Here is a 15,738-nt window from a genome sequence, read left to right as displayed (position 1 = left end):
TGGACCTGCTGAGTTTGCCATCTCTGGGGACATCTGGGTGGTCATGTTAGTTGGTTCCTACTGGAAGGGCTTAGAGCTCAGAAGAGAGGCTACGCAGGGTGGGTGTGGGGCAGCTTTCCGATTCTGCATCAGGAGTATCTGCGGCTGCAGGAGAAGAGCGCCCCAAAATGAGTGGACCCTTTCTCCCCTCTCTCAAGTCTGTCTCCATGCCTCCCACAGCCTTGGTGTGACTCAGGGGATGGGAAAAAGTGCACTTGGGCTGTATGTGGTCTTTGGAGGCAGTGGATTTGGGTTCAAATCCCAGCTCTGCCACGTACCATGCTGCAGAATTTGGCCTTAAGTACTGAACGTTTTTAAGCTTCAGTCATTTTATCTGCAGAATGGGAGTGATACTAATTTCGACCTTGTGGGGTGGTCATGAGACTTAAAGGAGACCATGCAGGGAAAGCAGTTAGCATGGTCCCAGCCCCTGAAAGGTGACTGGTAATAATGTTTGTTGTTTTTAGGAGGGGCTGGGCATGGGTGGTCCTAGATTGGCCAGAGAAGGCAGAGCTAGGTAGGCAGGGCCCGGAAGGGGGGTTTGAGTCTAGGGTATGAAACCACCAGCATTGGGTTCCTACATTTAGCAAATAAAATACAGGATGCTCAGTTAAATTTGAATTTCAGATAAACAACGAATAATTTTCTAGTATAAGTATATCCCTTGCAGTATTTGGGATGTACCCCCAAGGTGTTGGGGGTAACCTCTTCCCTCAGCTAGACAGATGGAGAGATAGACATGCGTACATAGACATACACCTGCTGCAGGATTAGCCTTGTGCCAGGCCAGGGAACAGCAGGAAGAACTTGGGGAATTTGTGGTCAAGCCAGCCTGTGGCAATCCATTTGGCTGTCCATTCATTCATTCATTTATTCAGCCAGTCTTTTCTGAGCACCCTCTCTGTGTCAGGCCTCATGCTAGGCACATAGGATACGGGATGAACCACACTGATCCTAGCCCTCAAGAGGCTCCTGGTCTGGCCTTGGGTCCTCTTCATAATGTGGCTTCAGTCAATATCTTTGGAGTCCAACCCTGAGCTTTTCTAATACCTTTCCTGACCTAGTCCAGAGCCTCTCAGGGCATTGCTGGGAGTGGGAAAGTTAGAATGAGGGTCAGTGTGTAGCCCTGGGGAGCCTAGTCAGACTCTGACACCTAGCTGTGCTCAGACCCCCAGCACTCTCCCATGGGGACTCAGCTGAGCCCTTCATTGGCATGTGGGAGCCAGGTGGGACTGTGTCCTGGATGTGGATGACATCAGTTATATTTTGGGAAAAGTCAAAGGCTCTTCAGCCTGGGCTCCTTATTTATGGGACTTCGAAGCCAGGCAGAAGGCCAACCCCACCTTAACATGATTCCCCCCAAACCTGAACATGAGTGGCAAGCGCCTGTCAGCCTGCAAGACAAGCCTGTTAGAGCTGCAGGAAAGAAAGCCTCTTTGGTCATTCTGGGTGCCTCTGTTCAGGATGTTGTGGCCCCTCAACCAGCCCCAGGAATGATCCTAAACATGCTACCCTGAGCAAGGGTGAGAGATGCTGAGAGCTTCTTAGACTGGTCATGACCCTTGGTTCTTGTCTCCAGGACACTGGGCAGAGCCTTCTAGCATTCATTCATCAGATTAGATCTCCACCATCCCAGCTGATTGATGGCAAGACGTTCCTGCCTCTGTAGCAGAGACAGCGGGTTGAGTGAGGCTCCCACCAGTCAGGGATGCTCCCTCAGCATTCCCGAGGTGGGAGCAAGCTGCCAGGTAAGGTGCTGGGCGAGGCCTCTGAGACCTCTGAGAGCACCCCCTGTCAGCTTCTATGGCCCCATCACCCCTGACCTGCAAGTTGCATACCGAGGCAAGCTCCCCAAGGCTCTCAGCAGCTGCCCCTAGGGCTGGAGGCTTCTCACAGTTCTGAGCTGCTTTGGGGCTGTGATTAGACTGAGGCCCAAAATGATTTGATAAAAGGCCATCTTTTTTTTTTTTTAATAACAATTCTGAACATGCTAGAAATTGAGAGAGGGGAGATTCTCTTCCCTACCCCTAAAGTAGCTTCTCTTGGTGCCCCCTGAGTTGTGGGGTCTGTCTCCATAGTGTGGAGGGACTGAGCCAGTAGGTTCTGAGACCCCCTACAAGCTCACACACCCTTGCGTCTGTAGTGTTGTGGCTGTGTTTATTAGCTCCCTGTTGCTTTGTGCTCCAAACAGCTGTTCCCCAAAGACCTTGGAACCCTGCGGGTGCTTTCTAAACGGCAAAGAATAGTCTTATGTTCATTACAGCTTCAGGCAAAGAACATTTTATTTTCTAATTTTAAGTGTGAGCAGTTAGAAATACAAGTCCAGGAGGGAACTCAGTAGTAATTGGATTACTGGATTCACCAGGTGCCCTGCATGGTTTGCCATCTGTCTGTCATCCATCCATCCATCTTTCTGTCTATCTCACATACTTAACATAGGATTTACTATGTGCTTTGTACTATTCAAAGCCTTTTTCATGTGTTCATTCATTTAAGTTCACAGCAATCCTATAGAAAGAGTTTGGTACTGTCTTCATTTTACAACACTGACCTTATAATTGATAGGGGTGTTTTCGGATTTAAGGCATGGGTGTCTAAGTACCTGGCTGCTGGAGGCGTCCTAGGTTTGTGTTGGGGGAGCAATGGTTCTGCTGATGGAGGCTCGCATTCAAGATGCCCCTGACATGGGAATGAGAGGCAGGCCAGGCCCCCTCAGGGAGCCTGTGTTATCTGTTTGCCTCCTGTGGAGAGGAGAGTCATCATTCATCAAATATCTGTCTGCTCAGTGACCGCAAAGTGCCCCTCAGGGAGCTGGATGTAGGGAACAAAGATGACTCAGATTGTTCCCATTTGCCAGAACCCCAGGGTCGTGGAACAGGGGTCCTGCAGTGTGGCTGGCACTCAGGTGTGTGAGTACAGGTAGTCCTCGGGCGGGTCTCTGCTCTCACTATAGGAGAGGCTGTTAGGACCTCTGATCACCTACAACTCAGGGTTGCATCATGGAGGATGCAGAGGGAGGAGCAGGCCAGAACAGAACTGGTGGGCCCAGTGCAAAATGAAAACGTGGAAGGAACCCTCCTCATTCACGAAGCAGAAGAAGAGTGCTTTTCTATTTGCTATTTAATGTCCTTCTGAGTAAGGAAAATATTAAAACTTCAAATTATTAGTATAAGTTTTACCATTCATTTTTATATTATACAATGCCAATTTTAAATGCAAATATTAGAGCATTTAACTCATATATGGTCTCATGAAATTATAGCATTTGGATTTCATTGCTTATTTTCAGAGGGTGCCCTGAGTGGGCCAGAAAAACAACTGAAGCCAGACTCAGGAAGGCTGGAAGGAGGAAGGGAGGAAATGTGGGCTTCAGCCAGGGCCTAGGGTCCTCCCCGCCCCCCATGATGAAGGGTACCTGTGCGCGTACCCTCAGGCCTGACCGTTCCTGCCACAAGCTAGACGATACTACACTTTGTCCAGGGCAGGGGTGGGATGTGGGGAGGTCCAGCCAGGAATCCCAAGGATCTTTAAACCTCTGCCTCAGGTCGTTCTCAGTACCTGGGGCAGAGGTAAGCAAGAGGCTCCCTCCTGCCAAGACTCTAGCTGCTACCCACGAAGATACTTTGGTGCTGCCAGCCCAAAGGAGTGCCAGGGGACGGCTGCCACTGGGTTCCACCCTGAGACACCATAGGTGCACGTGCCTGACTAACCCTCCCTGTGCCCAGGCCCCTGCTGGGGATGGAGGGCTGCAGCAGTTGCAGAGCAGGGGCAAAGAGGGCAAGCCCAGCATGTCCTGGGTGCCGGGGGGCAGGAGAGCAGCCTGCCGAGAACCCACCCTGGGGAGGTGGTGGGAGTCAGGACCAGGCGTATGAGCTGAGACTCTGTGACCCCCACTCTACTTACAAAACATGGATTCAAGGATAAAATTATTAAGACTTGGTTCTACACCCAGACGCAGAGTAAAGCCTTGAGACTGAAAATCTCCCTCCACGTGAAGGGGAAAGACTGAAGAAAGAGGCTGGCCAGGCCAGTGTGGTAATCAGTATAGTTTATTAAGGGAAACTTACAAGGCACGTCTTAGGCAATGGATCCCCGTGCTACTTGACAGGTGCCAAAGAATTAATAGGGTAGAGAGTGAGAGTAGGCATGGGTACTAGTACATGAATGCTACCATGTGTGGGAAGTTACTTTACATGTGTGACCAGGTCAGGACAACAGCCTGTTCTAGGAACCAGCCCATAGACGGTGGCAGAAGAGGGGTACTGATTTATGTCCGATGAACATGAATTATGATCAGTCTCTAAGCGGGGTTTGCAGAAAGCAACCTCTGTTCTGGCTTGGGTCTAGCTGGCAGGATGGACAGCAGTCACATCATGGAACAGTCCTCCACAGATTTTCAAGATGGCAGCACAGGACATTCAACCCCAAGTGTGAACCTGGGACCCTGTGTGACTACGCTAGGTCCGTGAAGCCAGCCCTGGGGAGAAGAGTTACATTTCTAGGCCTCATTTTCCTTTAGGTCAGACAAGGTGGGGAGGCTCACCTGAGTCCCAAAGGAGGGACTCTGTAAGGTCATATGAGGACAGGGCCTGAAACCAGTAGAAACCGAGGTCCTCGTGAGTGCTCTCATGGTGGTTCTGCTTCTCTGTCTCTCCCATTCTTTGATGTCAGCTGGCTTCCTCTGTTTCCTTAGGTTCCGCCCTAATGTTTATTGAGTGCCTACTGTGTGCCAGACATTGTGCAGAGCACTTTGCATACATGTAATTTTCACAACAGCCTTCTGCTATAATAGTAACGATAATGTAGGGTGAGTGATTACTCTGTACTGGGCACTGAGCCAAGTGCTTTACCCATTTTAACAGATGTAACCCTCTAACCTTATGAAGCACATATTGTTAGTAGTCCCTGTCTACAGATGAGGAAACTGAGACCTAATGGCGTTAGATAACTGAGTGAAAAAGCTGTAGGTGGCACAACTGGGGTTTGAACCCAGGCAGTGGGGGCTCCAGATCCCCCACTCTTAAGCCCTGCATTATACTACTTCCCTTACCTCCCCACACTGACTCTTGGTTTCTGCCCCTCATCCCTTCTTCTTGCCCAGGGCCGGTCTGGGCGTCCCAGCTTCTTTCTATAGAACACAGCATTTCAGCTTCGGCCTCACCACCTCCAGAACTGCCTTGGCCAGGTTCCCAACAGAGGAGTTCCCACCAGTGCAGCCCACCTCCTCACACAAGTCCCTGTATGGGTTGCTTGTCAGCTCTAGGAATAGGAACCCACACTCATCTGGTCAGCTATGGCTGGGCTGGGGAGCAGGGTCATCTGACACAGAAAGAACTTGACTGGTGGCCCTTGAGCAGGAGGGCAGTAGGAAGTGGTGTCCTCCAGATGGAGGGATGTGGGGAGCTGTGGGTGTGAGGAGCCTGGGGGCTTCCCATCCTGGCCTGTCTCGTCAAGGCCTGGAGCTGAAGCCTTGTCTGAGTGAGGAGCCAGCACATCCTGACCCGTTGGCTAGGCCCAGGCTTCTGTTGGGAGGGCCTTCCATTCCAAAGCCAAGAGCAGAGTGCCCCGCTGGGAATGACCACCCAGGCACAAGTGGAAGTTACCCTTCCTCTTGCATAAACATGGAATCAGATCCTGGGTGGGGAGGACTTCCTTTTGGCCTGGGGCTTCTTTGCTGCCGTCCTGGCCTGGGTGGGGTCAGGCAGTTGTTACTAGGTTGCTTTCCTTCTCACACTTCCTTCTCTTTCTCCATCCATATGGCAGAGCTCCGCCTGGAAGGGAACTTCCTGCACCGCCTTCCCAGTGAGGTCAGCACCCTGCAGCACCTCAAGGCCATTGACCTGTCCCGAAACCAGTTCCACGACTTCCCTGAACAGCTCACCACCCTGCCGGCACTGGAGACCATCAATCTGGAGGAGAACGAGATTGTGGGTGAGTTGACCCAGCCCATTTGGCTCCTGTGCCTCCCTCTGTCTGCAGTTCCTTTCTGAGTGAGGCTCACAAGGCCTCACGGAGCACAAGGCACAGGACTCTGGATTCAGACTTCCACAGATATGAGGGCAGGGGTGGGCTTTTTGGTTTGAGATGGCTGAGCGCAGGGCACTGAATGCGGGAAGGTAACCATTATGAGGCCCTGTGACCTGCTGGGGGCTGGGTTGGGCACTTGCTTCCGCTTGGCAGGTAGAAGGTCTGCTTTCCCCAAAGTGAGTTCCAAACTACCAAGGCCATGCTTGGGCCACAAGCTATCGCTCTCGCATCTGCATCTGCCAGCCTAGGCTGCCTCTAAGACCTTTCAGCTTGGACCCTTTGTACCTTGACTCCTACCTGAGTCCCTAGCTTTCCCTTCTTGGCTTTCACAGCAAGCTCTTCACCATTGGTAAGCAGGGGCCACTAGGCAAACATGTTTGGAATACCCTCTCTGTGCCTTCCAGTACAAATATGCTCCCCCTAGGGAGCCAGAGCATCTCCCACTCTAGGTCAGAGGTGTGCTTCTGCAAACAGCAGACCCCAGTGAGCCAGGTCTCACTCAGGTGGGGGAATAGTTTTTTTTCTCCGCTGAAGCAGTTATGTACCTCTCAGTCTCATAGGACCTGAGCATCCTCTTCAGCGGCTGTCTGGTCTCTCCAGGGAGAACCCAGCACCCACCAGGGTCCCTCTGCACCCCTCCTTCTTGGCTCCCCCCTCAGCCTCCTTAGTGCTCAGGAAGCCTATCTGCAGCCCCATTTCACCCTCTCATGTTGCCTCTAATGTCGATGGTGTTAATAATAACCCCCTTCAATTATGCTTTTATTTTCATAAGCCCTTTCCCAGCCACTATGCCATTTGAGTAAAAGCAAGAGCTCTCTAGTGGTTTGGAGCTGCTTGATGGAGAACAGTCTGCTTCGTGCAGTGATGAGCATCACATCTATCAGGGATGCTGCCGGCAGGACTCTGGCCCTGGCTGAATGGGAGGTGGGACCAGCTAACCTTTGGATGTTTTGGATCCATTTGTTTACAGATGAGTAAACTGAGGCTCAGAGAAGTTGTAAAAGACACATCACCTCTCTGAGCCTCAGCTTCTTCTCCACTTTCAAATGAAGGTTTTTTCCCCACCACCCTAGAATGTGGCTTTCCCCCAAGCAGAGGAGCAGGGAGAGTGGGCATATAAGCAGTATAAGGAGTGGCTTTCCCCAGAGCGGGCAGTACAGGGTGGCACGATCCCTTTATCCTTCCCCTCTAGGCTGACAATATCCCTCAGTAGCAACAGCCCTCAGAGCAGAGATCAGCTATTTTGGTTCATTTGCTCATACACATAGCTCTGCCTTTCTGCAGTGACAGTACTAACTCTGTACCTGGAAACATCATAGTTTAGCAAGAAGGCTCATGCACAGGCCCATGTCAATAGGGTACTCATCTCTATCTGACAGCTGCAGACACTGAGGCTCTTAGAGATTACCCTAACTTTTATGGCCAAGTGCCTATCACACAACTGGCCAGATAAAAGAGACATTAGCCACTGGGCTATTTCCCAGTCAGCTCAACCTATGACAGAGTCCTCTGCAGCCCAGCCTGGGCCAGGCCTGGGGGATATAGAGATGCTGGAGACTGCCCCTACCCTTGATTTTCTCCAAGTGCGCAGCAGTTACCAAAGGCGCTCCATCGATCCCAGGGCCTGCTCTACTGTGGGAGGCCTTGGATGTTCTCACCCACCCCTCCGGATGGAGAGAAGGAGCATATGGCGCTATTGTTCCCTTGCTGGAGTCACCTCGTTTCTGCTTCCTACCTCTCCCTGATCCATCTTCATTACTTGGATGGTTCCTAATTCTCAAATAATTAATTAGAAGTTTCTGGGATATGGGACGATCCATATATTTTCCAAAGGCCAGGACACAGCTTTCATAGCCTGGCTGGAGGAGGAAGGCTGTAATCACAGTGAAGAGGTGCGGGCTGCACGGACTTTCATTATGGAAATAGCCTTGCAGTGGTCACCAGTTACAGCTGACCTGCAAGATCTCACTGAGATAATTGTAGTAGGGGCTTGGAACATCTTCTAAGTGTGTTATTATTCCCCTTCAGAGCTCTCAGAGGGTGTTGGAAATTTTTTTAAAAAATTTTTTTTGAGAAATAAATTTGAGACACATGAGTTCTCTTAAAACTTTAGTTCAGTAAGTAGAGAATAGGCAGCTGAACACAAGCCCCCAGACCGTCAGAAGGAGACTCACTCCGAAGGGATTTCCCCAGAACGTGCGTCTAGCCTGGCTCCAGGAATCTTCCTTCACTCTCTGGGCCGTAATGTGGGGAGAGGAGAGAGGGCTCCAGTCCACAGAGGGGAGAAGGGACGGGACTTCCACAGGGCATGTAGGCTGGGAGAGACAGGGACATTTCTGCTTTCTGATGCCAGCCCCTGGGAGGTGGTACTGTCTTTCCTTGGTGCTCACCAGTAGCTGAATACCCTCAGATTGTATATCTGGGTATCGCACGGTGGTCTCGTCACTACCATCTTGTACAGACTGTCCTCTGGTCTGTGTGTGTGAGGGGGTCTCCATGTCCTCTCATCTCTGGAGCCACCCTGCTCCCTGCTCCCAGCCAGCATCGAGCATGGTGTCTGGCATACAGTAGGTGCTCAGTTGGTTGAGAGCACTGTTTAGTGCAGGATTTCCAAAGCCTGGAAGGCCCTCTGAAGTGTCTGGGACACAAAAGGGCAAATTGTTTCAAATAGTCGGTTATGACCCACTAGTGAGTCACGAAGTCAAATTAGTACTTTGAGAACAGCACGTGATGGATTGCATCACATGTAGCATGGTAAGTACTGCTTTGTGACTTGTTATTTCAATTTTACTATGTACATGCACAGATATATGTACTGGGTCATAATGTAAAAATGTATTTCTTACTATGGGTCTCGATGAAAAAATACTGAAAGCTAATCCCATGAGCCGTCCCACAGAGATTTAGGGATCTGTTCTCTGCCAGCCTAGCCACTCGTCCCCTTGCAGCTCACACCCCCAACCCCACTATACATTCTTCCCTCCTGTCATCTCCACACATGTCTCTGCCCACAGTCACCTGCATCTTCTTGACAACTGAGTTTCAAGGGCGGAGTGAGGACAGTGAGGCCCCAGCCGAGGGGATAAGCTCTTCACTCACCTGAGTGTGAAGCCAGGCAGATGACAGGTTCAGTGCTACTTGACTGCCTCTCCCCATTGCATCCCACCTCACCCACTCTGCATGGCCTGCGCCCTCAGTCTGGAGCCCTTCCTCATGTGTTACCATGTTCTCTGCCTGTGGCCAGACTCCTCACGCCTGCGGGTCTGGGCCGTGTCCAGATGAACACGAAGTAGCATGGGTCAAGGGGCCTCTTTTCTCCTCTGTCTGGCCCCCCAGCACATACACAGCAGCATATAGGGTACTCATCCCCTCATCCTGATAGGAGCCTTCCTGGGTCCTTGGGGACAAGCTTGCCAGGACAGGGTTGTTTGCTCTGGAGAAAAGGATTTATAGTTTAGAGTATTTGTTCAGACGACAGTTAATTACAAGTTTCTCTAATATGGAATAGTCCTATATTTTCCAAACCAGAAAGTGGTATATGGAAGCTTCTAAATATTTATAAACAAGCCTGCCTAGGGAAAGATAGTCTCTGGAGAAAGGGGCTATAAAGATGCTCGAGAGGCAGGTCTTGACCTCAGACTTCTTACAGGCCGTAAGGGAGGTATGAATGGAAACAGATGCTAAACCACCAGATAAGACATGGTCGTAAACTACTAGGTAAGACATGGTCAGAAATGCCGAGGTGTGCCGGGAGAAGACTCCTGGGCAGAGGGTGACTGTTCGTGTCCTTGTGAAGTGGGGTTCCCAGGAGAACCCGGGAGGGTTTGGGAGGAAGTAAAGGCATTTAGTATGACTGTGAGCGATGACATGGGACATGGTAGATCACTCATCTTGTAAAGACCAAGAAGTAAGCTCTTTCACCCCAGCAGCCATCACACGTGACTTGAAGGTGGGTGCGGGAGCAGTGTTAAGTTCTGACCTCTGGCTCACAAGTACTTGATGCTGCACAGCAATTCACTGTGTTTCTGGAACATGTGGAGGTGAAGAGAATGTCAAATATTTAGGATACTTCATTTTGCTAAGAGGGAGACTATTTCAGTGAAGCTAGGATTTAACTTTTCATAACCCTCAATTCACTAGGTTTTTTCCCCTAAGCACCCACTGTTTCAGAGAAAATAAGAGATCATAGGAAAACAAGCTCTTGTTAAGAATTTAATAGATAAAGCGATAGCACTTTGACCAAAAAAAAAAAAGAGCATCTATATTATGTGGGGATACTTTGGGCTGCATTTACTTTATACTGTTTCACTTCTCACATTGAGTTGAGGTGAATATTTCTCACAGTGCGGTCCCAAGACCAGCAGCATCACCTGAGAACTTGTTAGAAAGGCACATTCTCAGGTCCCTCCCCAGACCTTCTCTATCAGAAACTGGGGTTGGAGGGGGCAGGCAGTCATCTATTTTAACAAGCCCCCGTCCCACCCCAGGTGGTGCAAATGCACACTGAAGTTGGAGAACCTTTGCTGAGGCTCTGGCTTCTCAAAGTGTCATCCGCAGACCAGCAGCAGTGTGGGCATCACCTGGGAGCTTGTTCGAAATTCAGAACCTCTGGTTCCACCTTTGAGCTCCTGAATCAGAAGTTGTCCCTGAGCAAGACCTCAAGCGATTTTGATGCACAGCGCAGTCTGAGAAGGGCTAGTCTGAGGCCGTGTCCGAAAGTACCAAACGCCATCTCCAGGCAGCTGACCGTGCTAATGGCACCACCATTCTCCCAAGCACAATTGCTCTATAAGCCTTACACGACTCCTTAGGGTACGTGCCACAGATTCCACACGTGAATTGCCCTGGATGCCTGTTAGAAATGCAGGCTCCCAGGTCCTCTCTCAGACCCCCCCCAAATCAGAAGTTGTGTGGCCTGGGTGCAGGAGTCTGCATTTCTAAAAAGGGCCCCGGGCTTGGGGTGGGGGGCAGCAATGTATTGAGTAAGAATCCCAGTCTATCTCCTCCACCTCCTCTTTTCCCCACATCCATCCAGCCGGCACCCAGTCCTGCCCACTCTGCCTCTTGAACCATCTGTTGCAATTGGTTCCTCCGTTCACATTTCATGGCCACCTATCCCCACTTTCAGTCTTTCATCATTTTCAGGGCCACGGTGCCAGTCCTCAGAACAGTTTCCCGTGTACAAGGCCCTTGTCCCCTGGGATACAAGGATGGGAGTGAGGGACATCATGGGGACTTGGAGAGAGCACGTCGTGCCCAAGGGGATACCTGTACCCCTGCCATGGCCCAGTATCATGGGGCGTCCAGGTGCTGTGTCACAGCAGCCTCTCCCTTCCCTGGGCAGGCAGGGGAGGAGGAGAGCCTTCCAGGGGGCCGCAGCCACACTCCTGGTCTCTGTCAAGAGAAGACACCCTCTGGGATGTGGCATCTCTGCTATCCTCCCTAGTCTGGGGCCCACCAGGACCTCAGGGTCACCCGCCCCCGACATTCATGTCGCTGTTCCAGCCTCACCCTATTTCACAGAATAAATTCATCGGTGTCACCAGAGCAGCGGGCGCGTGGTTTTATTTCACTTTGGGGCTCTCTATCAAGCTGCCCCTAGGTGAGAGGTTCTGGGTGCCCTTGTTGCTTTCAGAGCTCACTTGTGGTTGTGGGGTTGAGATAATCACTGGGTACCAAGTGCGGAGAGAGCGGGGCCGTGGGGGCTGGGCAGAGGGGGGCTTCTAGAGGAGTGGGAGTGAGCACGACCGGATCCTTCCGTTCCACAGCACGGCCCCGCTGTCCCTGTGGCGGGTCTGGAGGAGAGTGTTACCACTAGTTGTTCCACTGGGGCGCAGGGAATGGATTTTACACAGAGGAAACCATGGAGGAGCAGAAGCGGAAATAATGCTTTCACAAGTGGAAATAATGACTTCACAACCTAACAGCTGTGGGTGCCTCACACAGCTTCTCTCTAATCATCTCATTTAATCTGCTCAGGCCTCTCTTCTGGATGGGTAGTGTTACCTCCACTTGGTAGCTGAGAAGAGAGGCTCTGAGAGGTTAAGGAGCCTGCGCAAAGACGTGGTGGAGGCACGAGTTGAACCAAGGTCTTTGGTGTTCCAGAGGTTTCCAGGTCTTCATTTGATGGCAGAAGAGGGTGTGGTTGGATGCATGGAGAAGCAGGTGCAGGGTGTCACATGTCTGGGAGGCACCCATAAACTATTTGCCAAATCAAGTTGGCAGGTTGCAAGGGTATAGCTTGCCCACACTGGCCTCCCTCAGCCCTGGCGGGAGTCCTGTAGGTGCAGAGAAGGCAGCTCTCCCTAGGAGAGGCCTCATTGGCGGGAATTTTACAAAGGGCTGATTAGCTAACAGTTCTGGCTCCCTGCCTGCCACAGAAGGCTGTCAGCCCTGAAGACAGGTCAAAGCAGAGAAGCTGGCCTCTTGCTCTCCTTCCCGTTACCCATGAGGCTGCCAGGCTGTTTTGGGGATGGGGGGCTGGCCTAATCTGATGTGGATTAGTAAATAGTATGCTTTGTGTCCTCCAGTACCAACAAGCTGCTCTGTCAGTAGCCTCTGCCTAGAGCTATAAAGGTAACATGTGAAATCTGGCTGGTTGCATCTTTCAAGAGCCACCATTCTCTACCTTGCACCACTTGGGGTTTAGCCAAGCCCCGGTCCTGGTCGGCCAATGGTGCCACACCTTCCAGAAGAGACTCACTCTCAGGGAGATCTCAAATTAAGGGGAGATATGCCAAGGCCTCAAGGGCTTTGAGAGGTCAGGCCTGCCATCGATCCTGCTGACCCCCCAAGCCTTGATGGGACGGGGTAAGTAGCAAGTGGCCAACACAGATGTTTCTGGACACAAGGCCCTGCCTCCTGGCAGAACAGACAGTAGCGTAGTGGGGGGCTTAGGTCTCCCCAGCTTTCCAGGGTGGATACCTTGATCTGTCAGTGACAGCTGCCCTCGGAATTTCCCCTGGGCCCAAGAGGCAGCTTGAACTACACACGAAAAAGCTTCTCAGTGTTTCCCTGGGCCTGCCTGCCTGTCTTTGCTCTGGGTAGCACAGAAAGGGAGACCCTCATGGTGATAACAAAAGCAGAAGTTAGGGCAGACTCCTCTTCCACCTCCTTCCAATCCTCTCTTGATGGTTTGTGGCCTGTTCTGGGGTCAAGAGCCTCTGAATTAGACTCTGCTCAACCCTGGCTACATTCCATTCCTCCCTCCCCTCCCTTGACTTCTGAGTTTTGTAGCAGAAAAGGCGGCAGGTCTGAAGCCTCGCTTCCATCGTTAGCGTGAGCGAGTCACCTCACCCCTGCCAGCCTCCATTTCCTCCCTGCTGCAGAGTAGGGAAGATAGTTCCACTAGCATTGGAGGCAGGTTCACTGTGATCACTTTCCACTGTCTGCTGGTCCTCCGGCCATTCAGCCCGCCCCAAATCCTGACCACATGCCGCCTGCTCAGGTTCCCTGCCCACCCCTTGTCCTCCAGCCTGCTAGGCCTCTTCTTTCATTTACCCAGGAGCCAGTTCAGAAGAGGCAGGGAACATTGCTAAAGGATTAGACAGAGGCTAACCAATGGGCCACAGCGTCGAGGGCAGGACTCGGCTGGACAAGAAAGTTTACCAAAGTTGTCCTTCTGGAGGATTCTGAGTGGCCAGCCCCCAGAATTGTAGCATCCTCCCAAGCCCCTTGGAACCCATCCCCCTCTCCCCCACCACATATGCACACCCTGAAGCCTGCTGCTCTGTCACTCCTGGTCCAAAGAGGAAGAAATTTGAGACAGGCACTTGGTAGCTGAGAAGAGGGAGTGAACCCAATGTGCAGCCTTCAAGCCTGGCAAAAATTCGACTAGGCAGGGGCTCTCTGGGCTAGCAGGTCTCTGAGGACAGAGTCAACCCACTCCCTGGGCATTGGGTTTGGATACCTACCTGAGCACAGCTAGCTGGTGACAGTCTGAGCCTGCCCTGCCTCCCGAACACTGAGTGTCACGGTGCTCAGGAGGGGATGACTTGCCCTTCAAGGTGGCAGCCACCTGTGTGCCACAGCAGACTCATGCCTTCTGCTTAGCATCCTTTTCCAGTGCCTGCAGAGAGTCAAGCTGTGCCCTCCAACAACGAGCAGTAGGTATACGCAACTTGGGGAAGTGCGCATTAGACAGACGGTTCAGGGAGCACTTACTGGCTGTGAAGCCATGCTGAGGGAGAGACTGGGGAATAAACAAACAGGCTTCAACAGCAAGTCATACAAATTAAACATGGCTCTGAGACAAGAGGGAGGGAAGCTCATGTTTGCAGCTCCCGCCCAGGTGTGTCTGCCTGTAGGGAACTAGCAAACTGAGTCTCTGGGCAAAAGACCTTTCACACACTTAGTCTCTGCCCAAATAGCATTCTCTGTGCTGACCACAGAGTAGTAAAGCCTGGATTACCAAGAACCTCCAATTATCCAGGATGCTGTTGGCACTCTGTTGGCAGCACACAGACAAACAGCAAGAAAAGAAATTCTTTGACATTTGTTTAAAATAAAGCAGGACGCTTCCATGCTCGGTTAGCCATCCAGCCTCCAATGCTGCCTGTTCCTGTCTCTGTCCAGAGTGCTGGAGAGCAGCCCCCGCGCTCTGACTCTCAGAGCTCAGCCTTGCAAGGCCTTATTCAGGGAGTAAGCCGGTCACAGGGGCATGGACACGCATTTAGGCTTTTGGGAAATGTTCATTCGTTCACTAGCTGTCATTTTTTGATTGAGCAGCTTGCTCTTTGACAGTCACTGTGCTGGAGACAGAGATGGACAAAGCAGTCTCCCCATTCTCCTGGGGCTCGTGCATGGTCAGTGACACCAGCTGATATTTAGCGACAATTTACTTCATGCCTGGATCTTCTCTAAGCATTTTTCAAGTATGCTTTTGTTTAATCTTCACTATAACCTTATGAGGCAGGTACTGTTTTTCTCCCCAGGTGAGAAAAGTGAGGCACGGGGGAATTAAATAACACGGCACCTGGACAGAACCAGGGTTCCGACCCAAGCAGTCTCTCCAGAACCCCAGCTATTCAGGACAATGTCATGCTATAGAGAAGATTTTTGCACATAGCTGTAGCAAGACAAAAACCACGGGAAAGTTATAGCCGAAGCACATAACTTTAGTTGGATGGAAATTTCTTGGGATGAAGAGAATGGTGTATGGTAAGAGGCAGGATCTCCTCAGCCACGCAATCATCCCCGCTCATGATAGCTCTGCCCAACGCACTGAAGCAGGTGGGCAGCGTCCTAGGATGGAAGAGATAGTTTTTTCACCAGATTCTCTTATTAAGCCTCACCAGGAAAACCAGCAACACTGTGCATTCAAATCATCCAAAGAACTTTTAAAGCCCCCATGTCCAGACCAGACCCCATGCCAATTAAATCAGAACCTCTGATGGTGGATTTTGTTCTTGATGATGTTTTAAAACTCCCCGGACAATTACAATGTGCAGGTAAGATAGAACCACTGAGTTAGACCAGAATCTTCAATCAACCACCACATTCCATCCCTGAAGAAGCTGTTACCTCCCTCTTCCTCCTCCTTCCAAGGGCTGTGTGTGTGTGTGTGTGTGTGTGTGTGTGTGTGTGTGTGTAGCGACATCAGGATGAAATGAGCAACAGCCTGGCCATGAGAGCGGACAGTTGGCTGGAAGGGTGAGAGTTGAGCTCTGTGTA

General features: G+C 51.2%; 1 protein-coding gene across 8 annotated transcripts in view; it reads left to right on the top strand.

The window, feature by feature from the left end:
* Positions 1 to 11,606, top strand: part of LRRC20 (leucine rich repeat containing 20) — a 76,497-nt gene extending 64,891 nt beyond the window's left edge. For 3 of the 8 annotated variants that reach the window (XM_023537845.1, XM_023537843.1, XM_023537844.1), the window contains 2 exons: positions 5,803 to 5,970; positions 10,537 to 11,606. In XM_023537845.1, coding sequence (XP_023393613.1) covers positions 5,803 to 5,970; positions 10,537 to 10,877 — 509 coding nt within the window. In that variant the 3' untranslated portion in view covers positions 10,878 to 11,606. The other 5 variants (XM_023537846.1, XM_011372169.2, XM_023537848.1 and 2 more) reach the window with 5 other exon arrangements.
* Positions 11,607 to 15,738: the final 4,132 nt, after the last annotated feature.

The sequence above is a fragment of the Pteropus vampyrus genome, unplaced genomic scaffold (assembly GCF_000151845.1).
Source record: "Pteropus vampyrus isolate Shadow unplaced genomic scaffold, Pvam_2.0 Scaffold202, whole genome shotgun sequence".
Taxonomy (NCBI): domain Eukaryota; kingdom Metazoa; phylum Chordata; class Mammalia; order Chiroptera; family Pteropodidae; genus Pteropus; species Pteropus vampyrus.
Note: the sequence above shows the minus strand (reverse complement) of the source record. Positions and strands in the feature narration are given on the sequence as shown.